At 39.8% G+C, this 10,975-nt stretch overlaps 1 protein-coding gene across 1 annotated transcript; it reads right to left on the bottom strand.

The window, feature by feature from the left end:
* Positions 1-10,735, bottom strand: LOC130217078 (interferon-inducible GTPase 5-like). Its single transcript, XM_056449092.1, has 3 exons — positions 10,355-10,735; positions 743-1,304; positions 1-635 (listed from the first exon to the last, which is right to left on the bottom strand). Exons 1-3 carry the CDS (start codon positions 10,733-10,735, stop codon positions 1-3), a joined length of 1,578 nt encoding a protein of 525 aa, XP_056305067.1.
* Between the last annotated feature and the right edge of the window lie 240 nt (positions 10,736-10,975).

Genomic DNA, 10,975 nt, shown 5'->3' with positions numbered 1-10,975 from the left:
TTACGCTTCAGTCTCCAGCAATGCCTTGAAAACAGTCTCAGCATCTTTTGCTGCATCACTCAGAGTTTTCTTCAGCATTGCTGAGACTGTTTTATAAGACTTCACTGCTGAAGTCACAGAACCAATCAAGGGTATAGTGCTCAGAAGTATCTCAAGTGCTCTTTCTGTGGCAGAAATGGACTCTCCACCCACAGCCGAGGCTGCAGAGCTCAAATAGGCTAATACTGAATGGCTGTCTTTCAGTCGCGGCTTCATTAAACTCATCATTTCCACTAAGCTCTTCCCTGATACTTCACAGAGCCTCTGTAGAGATTCATCATCCAGACCAAAAACTCTGTAGTAATTTTTTGTCTCTTTTGTTACAGTCATGATATCCACAGTAATTGAAAGATTAGGAACAAGAAAAACAGACAAAGCAGACATAAAGGAGACTTTTGCAATGTCTCGCTCTAGAGCTTCCTTCTTTTTCTTAATTACATCCAGTGAAACATTCGGCAAAGCCAACATCAGGACCCGTCTCTTATGCAGTGGAAGCTCCGTCTCCATCCGTTTCTGCAGCAGCTGGAAATCATATTTGTTGAGCTCATTGCAGGAGATCAAGAACACGATAGGATCCGCTACAATCTTGCTCAGCTCTAGACAGAAACAAGTCAAAGTTTGAGTTGGCATGTGCATTTTACAAACAGTGCAGTATCTTTATGCATTGAGCTCATATTGATATTTATCACCTGCATGAACTTACCCTTTTTACACTTCTCTCGGATGTTATTGAGCATTTTTTTTTGGTTGAAGCTTTTTTTCTTCTTTTCAGAATAGATGCTCTGGTCAATCTTTGAACGGACAAAGTAAAAGGTTTTCCCCATTCTCACAATCTCCTCAGCCAACAGAGTATCGTTTTCTTTAAACCGATCGGAAGAAATGATGATGAAAAAATCATAACGCTCAAATTTAACCAGTTCAAGGTAATCCTTGGCTTTGAAGTTTGACGTTCCAATACCAGGAAGATCCCACAATCTGACATTTCTGAAATTTGGGTGAAGATAAGCTGCAGGCTCCAGAGTGGTTTCTTCTGTGCCGGTTTCTGCAGAGCCCTCGTCTTCATCTCCTAAACCCCTGAATGCATTGACAAATGTGGACTTTCCACAACCAGACTCTCCTGTCACAGCAATGTTTAGCTCAACCAGGTCTTGGTTTTCGAGGCTTTCTTTAATGGTGTTTATTGCTGTTGGGAGATCTTGAGTAGATATGGTTTGTTTAAGATCATCCAGTTCCTCCTGAGTTATTACATAATCTTCTGCACCAGACTAAAAAAAATGATGTCAACTGTGTTATAAAAATTAGTTTTTATGTAAGCAGTTACAAATAGTTACACACATGATTAACATTTGTATCGTCCAGGAACATAAAAATAGGGTATGCAACAAATGGGGCAGTTTTGTAAATGCACATTCTATAAAGTCTAAAATAGCAATAAAGGCTAGTCGATAGTATTTGGTAACAAACAGTGGGTGAATTTAAGAAACACCATTATGTCTAATATGTAAAGTAAGTTGCAGGCTGGAAGAGAAGTGCAATGCTTCACTGCAAAACAGACCCTACAATTTTATTGTCATCATTAAATCCCTTAAAGGGGAAATGAAGCACTCAGTCAAGTTTACCTTATTTTGTACAGTGGATTCCACTTTAATGAAAATATATTAAACAAACTCCATTATTGCAAGCATTTAGCAGAAAACAGTGCGTTTTACTAGAGATTTTAGACCTAGGGTGCTGCCATCTTGGAATGTGGCTGTGTCTGACATCACGGGGTTGGTTGAGTTTTCTCAGCTGAACAGTGTGTTTTTCTTTTGTTAATGCTGTTCGCTTGATGCGCTGTGATCCACCCTGCTCCAGCACTGCCTGACGAGGGCATTTACATTCAGACTAATGCAACGATTAAACTCATACATGACTTCACACCAGGGGCGTTGCTAGACATAAAGCTCTACTGGGGCACGTACCTCCTATATATATATATATATATATTTATTATATTTATTATAAATAAAAGTATTCTGATTATTATACAATTATTCTTCTAAATAATCTTAAATGTAACTGGAAAGCAATGTTAAGACAACTGGAGTGATATGCTAAGATCATTTTAAGAAATTACTTTTGCATAAATATTAATTTCATTTGAATGAAATTCTATAGACAATTCAATAAAATACAAAAAAAAAAAAGATGTGTTATAGAATTATCTGTTGTCTTAGACTTGACACATGGCAGCTAATTAAGTTTATTAAGTCTTTACCTCCTGACTCGTCATCCCACCTTTTGGCTTCATACTAAAATAATCTATCAGGAGGCATGCTTAGTAAGATCACCGTCATATTGTTTAAACTTTAGTTTTGTCGATTTGCAAAACAAAAAAGTCTGTACGCTGGTTTTACAACGCATGAGCGGTGCGTAACAAGCAGGTAGCCTGCTTTTTTGGCACGCATGTTAACTACTGGGACTCGCACCGGCAGAAGAGCAGCGCGTGCGAGAGCAGGGCGTGCGAGAGGCGCGCATGTTTTCTACGCACACGCGGAGATGCGTCAGTTTGCTTCTTGATTAAACACATTGCTTTCACCTGCGTTGGTTCAGTTGCACATAGAGAATAACGTCTTTATTTCGGAATTACCACTCTTAATAAATACACTTGCATATGAAGTAAATCATATCTCAATGCATTTACTGGGGCACTGGAGATTTTTACTGGGGCACGTGCCCCAGTGAATTGGGTCTAGCGATGCCCCTGCTTCACGCTTTACTGAGTCACGTCTGTGTGGGTTCCTTATAGAGTCGATCAACTCGATCTCTCAACATGTATGAAGGATAAAACCCTGCCATAAGCAACACCGCGCCGATCTCAGTTCGGTTTGAACACGAATGGAGGTGAGGGAGGGTAGCAGTGAAAAGTGAAAGTACCCGCCCCATTACGTCACCACCGGACCTAGTTGAAATTCCAGGCAGTCAGGCAGCATAATACAGAGAGTGCATCACTACATTCCAAGATGGCAGCACCCTAGGTCTAAAATCTCTAGTAAAACACGCCGTTTTCTGCTAAATGCTTACATTAATGGAGTTTGTGTAATATATTTTCATTAAAGTGGAATCCACTGTACAGAATAAGGTAAACTTGACTGAATGCTTCATTTCCCCTTTAAACTGTGTATTTTACAGAATTGCAATTGCAACAGAACAATTGTACAAAATGCTAATAAAAAACTAAAAAAGAAAAAAACAGCAGTTGTACAGTAACAGTAAAGGGTATTAAGAAATTTGCAAATGTGCATAAACTGAAAATACTCAACAAAATGAGCTAAATCAAAATAAGCCCTTAGCCAAGGGGGTTCAGGTGGCGTTTAAAACATTTTTATAAACTTTTATACACGTTGATCAGTTTTAATAGATGTAAAAGTGCACTAGTGTGTGTCTGGCTCTATTATTGATCAAGTGATAGAGGTTGATATGACATTTAGAATGTAAGCAGAACTAAACAATAGTGTTTAGAGACATTTACATTTAGTCATTTAGCAGACGCTTTTATCCAAAGCGACTTACAAATGAGGACAAGGAAGCAATTTACACAACTATAAGAGCAGCAGTGAACAAGTGCTATAGACAAGTTTCAGGTGTGTAAAAGTCTAAGAAGCAAAACATTAGTAGAAATTTTTTTTTTTTTTTTTTTTTTTTTTTTTATATAAGAGAGAGAGAGAGAGAGAGAGAGAGAGAAAGAGGGCTCAGTTAGTGGTATAGCCAGAGAGGCAATTGCAGATTAGGAGGAAAAGTGGAGACTAAACAGTTGCGTTTTCAGTCGTTTCTTGAAGACAGCAAGTGACTCGGCTGTTCTGATGTAGTTAGGGAGTTCATTCCACCAACTGGGCAGATTGAATGTGAGAGTTCGGGAAAGTGATTTCTTCCCTCTTAGGGATGGAACCACGAGGCGACGTTCATTCACAGAACCCAAGTTTCTGGAGGGCACATATATCTGCAGAAGTGAGAGCAGATAAGAAGGAGCACAGCTAGAGGTCACTTTGTAAGCAAACATCAGAGCTTTGAATTTGATGCGGGCAGCAACTGGCAGCCAGTGCAAACGGGTGAGTAGCGGAGTGACATGTGCTCTTTTGGGTTCATCAAAGACCACTCGTGCTGCTGCGTTCTGAAGCAGCTGAAGAGGTTTGATAGAACTAGCTGGTAGCCCGGCTAGCAGAGAGTTGCAATAGTCCAGTTTGGAGAGGACAAGAGCTTGGACAATGAGTTGAGCTGTATGTTCAGATAGGAAGGGTCGGACCTTTCTGATGTTGTAGAGTGCGAATCTGCAAGATCGGGCAGTTCTAGAAATGTGCTCAGAGAAGTTCAGTTGGTCATCAATCGTAACTCCAAGGCTTTTTACCATTTTGGATGCAGTGATGGTTGCCCCATCCATCTGGATTGAAAAGTTATGGTGAAGAGTCGGGTTGGCAGAAACTTCAAGCATTTCCGTTTTCATGAGGTTAAGCTGGAGATGATGATCTTTCATCCAGTGTGAAATGTCTGACAGGCAGGCTGAAATGCGAGCTGGAACCGAGGGATCATCAGGGTGGAAAGAGAGGTATAGCTGGGTATCATCAGCATAGCAGTGGTAGGAAAAACCATGTTTCTGGATGACTGTTCCTAAAGATGCCGTGTAGATAGAGAAGAGAAGTGGTCCAAGCACAGAGCCCTGAGGTACCCCAGTGTATAGATGCTGTAGGTTGGACACCTCTCCCCTCCACGACACCCTGAATGACCTGTCCGAGAGGTAGGAACTGAACCATTGAATAACAGTGCCTGTGACGCCCAGTGACTCAAGCGTAGATAGCAGGATCTGGTGGTTTACAGTGTCAAAAGCAGCTGATAAATCCAGCAAGATGAGGACAGATGATTTCGAGTCTGCTTTAGCCAGTCTGAGGTCCTCCACGACCGAGAGCAGGGCAGTCTCAGTTGAGTGGCCTTTCTTAAAGCCAGATTGCTTGTTGTCCATGAGGTTGTTTTGAGTAAGAAAGTCTAGGACTTGATTGAACACTACTTTCTCCAAAATCTTGGCCATGAATGGAAGCAGGGATACCGGTCGGTAGTTTTCAAGTAGCGTTTGATCCAGGTTGGGTTTCTTTAGCAGAGGGGTTACCCTAGCCTGCTTAAATGAAGTAGGGAATAGACCAGAGTCAAGAGATGTGTTAATTCTGTGAGTCAGTGTTGGTATGACTGCAGGAGAAATGGCTTGCAGGAGATGAGAGGGAATGGGATCTAGCGGACAGGTGGTTGCATGGCTTGATAGCATGAGATTGGACACCTCAGACTCAGAGAGCTGGGAGAAAGAGGTGAGTGTGTGTGGTGTTGGTGGTGTATCTTGCGTGTTTGTTGTAGGTGCAGCAAATTGAGCACTGATTTTTGCAATTTTGGTGCAAAAGAATGTAGCAAAGTCATCAGTAGTGAGTATGGAGGATGCGGGTGGAGGAGGAGGGTAGAGGAGGGAGGAAAATGTTTTAAAAAGTAAGCGAGGATTGGTGGCACTGTTGACTTTCTGACGGAAGTATGTCTGCTTTGCAGAAGTAACCTCAGTCGAGAAAGAGGACAGAAGAGTTTGGGATGTTATGAGCTGTTCAGGATTTTTAGTTTTTCGCCAGAGAGAATAATAATCCCATTAATGTAGTTACAGTACATGTCTCTGTCGAAGGTCAGTGAATTTAAGATAATTATTAAAAAAGGACAAGCCATTCTCGTACGTGATTGTGTTCTTTGTGTGACAGAAATGTAGGTAATAGCTTTTTCCATCCAAATATATTAATTAACTTTATGTGCAAAACTGCAATAAAAGATGTGCGAATAAAGCAGCGTTTCCATCCAACGAGTCAAAGAGAACAAAATCAACACTTCCTGATTATCTGGAGCCAAATATCAACAGTAAAAACAGAATTTACTGCGGTAGAAGAAGCTGCATCAATCTTTTCTTTATTTAATAAATGTAGCCTACTCGCGCCTCAGAAGACAACACTAACACTGAATGCGTGGTGGCATTTGAAGCCAGGAGACGTGGAGAACAGACGCTCTTGACACGCTCCAAACGCTCTGGAGGTCATTAATATTATAATAACATTCATACTGAAACGGTTCAGCCGTTTTATAATGAGCAAATCAACATTTCAGATGTGTTACAGTGTGTTCAGCCTGCTGGTGTGTCCATTCACACACATTTCTATCATCATATGATCTCTTATAATAAACCTTTATTAATACACACACTGGAATTTGTTCAGCAAAAGTGTTTCCATCATAGTTTAGGCGCATCTTTTCTATCGAATAAAAGTTTATCCTACTCAGTTATGCGCCTGTTTCTTATGCATATTTTCAAAGTTATGTGCAGCTTGACGTTTCCATCAAAAAATTTTTACGCATCTCCAAAATAGGTGGGTGGAAGCATAAGGGTAAGGAGAGAAATACTGCTTCATCTTTAAAAAGGGGAGGAGACCGACAGAAACTCTGAGTTTAGAGAATAAACCTGCTCCTGACCAGGTTAGGTTCACAGAGTAAGTGACCACAGTAACTGACTCTGAGTTAAAGTTACCTCTCTTTCAGAAACAGGCTTGACTTACCCTGCTTTCTCCAGTTTAACAAACCTGCTATTTTGAAACTAAAACCCAGAGTTACTTTCATTCCAGGGTTAAAATACTCTGAGTTTTCACTTAACCTCCTTTCTGAAACATGTTTGAGTTTATCTTATAATTCAAATGGCCATATTCTGACTGAGGGAAGCTTAATGTTCTAGCCCATTTGTTATTTGCCTATTCACCTTATTCTCCGTGGACGAGCAGGCGCAGCCATTTGAATCATTTTGGCTCGAGACTTCCGCTCTCATTCACTTCCATTCATTTTTAGAAGTTAAAAACAGCTCGTTCTGCTGCTTGATGTTGCAAACTGATCTTTTCTTATTATATTATTCTACTTGGTCTGTATTCTAATGCAAACATTTGTTTGTAGAGTGAGTAGTTTGACCGTTTTCTGCCGTTTATTATTCCTAGTCATTTCTCCCACAGGCAGCTGAATCAGAAGTTCTAAAACAATCGCAAAAACGAGCGCACTTCCGCATTAAAGAATAAGGTCAATAAGCTTCAGTTTTTAGTTTAAAACATGATAATAAATTTGTATTTTAAAAATAAGAATCTTTTCATATTTCTTTTCTAAACTTTCTTTATTTTTAAAACTATTAAACTTACAGTTTAAAAGCACAAGGGGCTGACAGTGCATGTCTGACACAGTGACATTAAAAGAACGTTAATTAACTGATAAAGAGAGAGTTTAATAAAGACCTATGTTTATTTTAGCCACAGTGCAAATGAAACATGTCTCATATACGAGTATTAATAAAAGATAGAGCACAGCCTGTAGTTTTTCTGATAAATTGTTTCAACCAAAATTGCACATGCTACTCTGAAAGATCAGCAGAACTGGCTGGATCATGCTGTTTATTCTGCACTTAGTTTTCAGGGCATATTATTCAGACTATTTCAGCCTCTCACCATTATAATAGAAATGGTTTTAAAGACTTTTATCGTTATATAAAGATGTTCTTCTTTATGTGCAACCGAACTAACGCTGGTGAAAGCAATGTAATTAAAAACAAACTGATGCATGCGCACAGAAGACATACCCGCATGCCTCTCGCACCACTCCTGCTTGACGTGATGCTTGCGTTCCTGCTCCGGTATGAATACCGGTTGTGAACATGCATGCAAAAAAATATGAGCTGCTCACGCATTTTAAAACACACTTGGTTTACAAATAAATGTTAATAAAAATCTGTAATTTTCTGTAAGGGAAGGGTTCACTCTTATTACTGTCATAACTATGTTATTAAAAATATAAATTTAAGGTAATACTGCACATTTCAGAGGGGCTGTGTTTTATGGCAGGGTAACAGCCTTTAAAGGGCCCATAGTTGACCTCTTTTTTATGATTTATTATTAATATTCTGGTTGTTCTGAGTGTGCCAGTTTAGGTTCAGTTTAAAACACAGTTCAGATTTATTTATTATAATGTGTTAAAGTGTCATGTTGGGGGCGTGTCCACAGCTCGCTGATTTAGGGGTGTGTTGCTTCACAAGTAAATTAGTTTCGGCTTCCCGCCCAACGTAACAAGGGGGCGGGGCCATGAGCTCACCCGCTCTGCGTTTGAGGAGCAGGAGAGAGAGGATCAGCATTCAGTCGTACATGTACGACTCTGACACAGACCAAGCAGAGAGTACAAAATCATGTGTGTCTTTGTACAGTTTTACAGCCAACTGTGTGCTAGTTTCAAGTGCCGAGCTTGTACACAGAAACTAATAACCACGCACACTGAATTAACTTTGACTGAGACACCGGATGCGCCGCTCGAAGCCGCGACACGGCACACCAGACACACTCTGTGGTCGCGCCACGCATTTTTGAATTCTAAACATAGGTTTCTGCAGCGGTCCGCGGCGCCCAGCCGTCGACTTGAGTGTACCCTGATAGAAACCGATGTTTAGAGTTCTAAAACGCATGCTAGTTAAGATCACAGGGAGCTTCTGGGATCGTGAGAAATGCAAACGGCTGAAGTATAAGGTAGACTCAATGAGAAGTACACATGTTTGCAAACCTACCTAAAGAAACAACCAATAATTCCGATTAGAGCGATAATGTGGAGAATATTGATCTTGTGTTGAGCCCAATGAGCCTTGCATCTAAAAATAGAGCTAGCGTGTTCCTTTAGTGATATCGCTTCGACTCACGCTGAAAATGGCGGACGTGAATCAACAAACTGAGGATATGATGACGCGCCTGTCAATCAATATTGGTGGGCGGGGGGACCGCTCTCCTACGTAAAGTTGCGGTCGGTTTGAACACCGCTCCAATTGGTCCACCGTTTTTATGTTGTTAAATTGAAAAAAAAGCACTGGGTGTGTTTATATCACTTCAATATGACGGTCTATACACCATACATGCACATATGTCTGTCTAAACAGCTTGAACAGTAGATTTTGTACCATAGGTGCCCTTTAAGGTACAGGTGTTTAATGTCAGTGAGTTTTTAGTAGTTGACAAAACTAAAGTTTAAATAATATGATGATCTTATTTTGACTAAGCTTAGGATGGATGAAGTCAGGGAATTTAGACTTAATAAACCTAATTCTTGGCCATGTGTCGGGTCTAGGACAACAATAGATAATTGCTGGAAATATATTTTTTTCTGTTCTATACAATTGTCTAAAATTTAATTCTAATGAAATTAATAATCATTCATTAATTTTCCTTCAGCTTAGTTTCTATTTCAGGAGTCGCTAAGGCGGAATGAACCAGCAATTGTTCTGTCAAATGTTTTATGCAGCGGATGCCCTTCCAGCCACAACCCTGTACTCAATCACACACACACACTACGGCCAGTTTAGTTAATCAGTTCCCCTATATTGCATGTGTTTGGACTGTGGGGGAAACCGGAGTACCCGGAGGAAACCCACACCAACACGGGGAGAACATGCAAACTCCACACTGAAACACCAACTGACCCAGCCGAGACTCGAACCAGCGACCTTCTTGCTGTGAAGCGACAATGCTAACCACTGAGCCCCTGTGCACTGAAAAAAAATGATGTCTGCAAAACTGTTGCAAACAATTTATTTGTGTTGAATTTAAACAAACAAATTAAATTTAAGAAAATTCAACTTAATTTGTTTGTTTAAAATTCAACCCAAATAAATTGTTTACAACCCCTTAACGTAAAAAATTTTTGTAAATAAAAGGAATCATCTTTGAATAATTTTTTTCAGTGTACTGTCCTGAAATTAATATATTTATGCAAGATTTCTTAAATGATTTTAGCATACCACTTCAGTTGTGTCACATTGTACAGTTACAATTAGAATAGATTTATTTATTTAGAATAGAATAATTGTATAATAATAACAATAATAATAATAATAATAATTTTATTAATAATAAAGTATTTTATAAAAAGTATATTTTAAAATAATATTTTTACAATTGTTATATTTGTATAAATAAATGGGGGCGTGGCTTTGTGTGGGGTGTGTGGCTTGAGTCATAGGGGCGGGGCAAATAAAATAAAAATTCTAAAAGCAGAAGTTAGCAGCCCTGCTAAATCTATGCCCATGCTTCATTGAGATCTTCAGTGTCCTGCTCACTTTACTTACAGCTCTCTAACATATATACTCGTATGCAGTTCTAACCATTTCTATTGAAAATGTTTTAAACACACAGATCTTAATATTTTTCAAACCCTGGTTAAGCCCTGAATCAAAGGTGAATGTAAGAAAAACAATGTGTCTTACCTCATATGAGGGCACAGCTTCATCAACGGGTCTGAATGTGTGATTAGCGTGTATCTGTGAGTCTCTACACACCACACACACAGGCTGATTATCATCCAGGCAGAAGAGTTTCAGCTTCTCTCCGTGTAAACTGCACATCACCTCTGATCTTGACGAATGTTGCTTATACGCCTCGATCAGGTTTTGTAACACGAAATTATATGGAGGATCTTCCTTGGAGGATCTCTTCCTACACATGGGACACTCCTGAGTGCCCTTGATTCTCCAGAACTGCTGAAGACACTCTTTACAGAAACTGTGACCGCACGATAAAATCACAGGACTTCTGAAGGTTTCAGCGCACACGGGACACGACAGCTCTTCTACAGACAGAGAATCCATTTCCTCACGTAAAGCTTCAGCCATGTTAACTTTGCTTTCACTTTCTGGATGACTGGCAAAAGCCAACGACTTTAGGAACTATTAATATCTGATGTTTAGAAAGAAACGACACCAAAAATGACCTTTAAAAGGTGCAGGCTATCTCTCGGATCTCCCCAGGTCGCTGATTATTTCACGGTTTTTTCGAGAAACCGAGAAGAGAGTTTCTTCCTGCGGAGTTAAACGAGTAGGTGGAGTTTC

This window comes from Danio aesculapii, chromosome 3 (assembly GCF_903798145.1).
Source record: "Danio aesculapii chromosome 3, fDanAes4.1, whole genome shotgun sequence".
Taxonomy (NCBI): Eukaryota; Metazoa; Chordata; class Actinopteri; order Cypriniformes; family Danionidae; genus Danio; species Danio aesculapii.
Note: the sequence above shows the minus strand (reverse complement) of the source record. Positions and strands in the feature narration are given on the sequence as shown.

Bases quoted from the DNA above. Each gene is read 5' to 3' on its own strand.
- LOC130217078 (XM_056449092.1), bottom strand. From the start codon at position 10,735: ATGGATTCTCTGTCTGTAGAAGAGCTGTCGTGTCCCGTGTGCGCTGAA. The intron at 1,305-10,354 runs GTAAGACACATT...CATTTTTTTTAG, and splicing joins AAGCTGTGCCCTCATATGAG to TCTGGTGCAGAAGATTATGT. The intron at 636-742 runs GTAAGTTCATGC...GTTTCTGTCTAG, and splicing joins CCGAGAGAAGTGTAAAAAGG to AGCTGAGCAAGATTGTAGCG.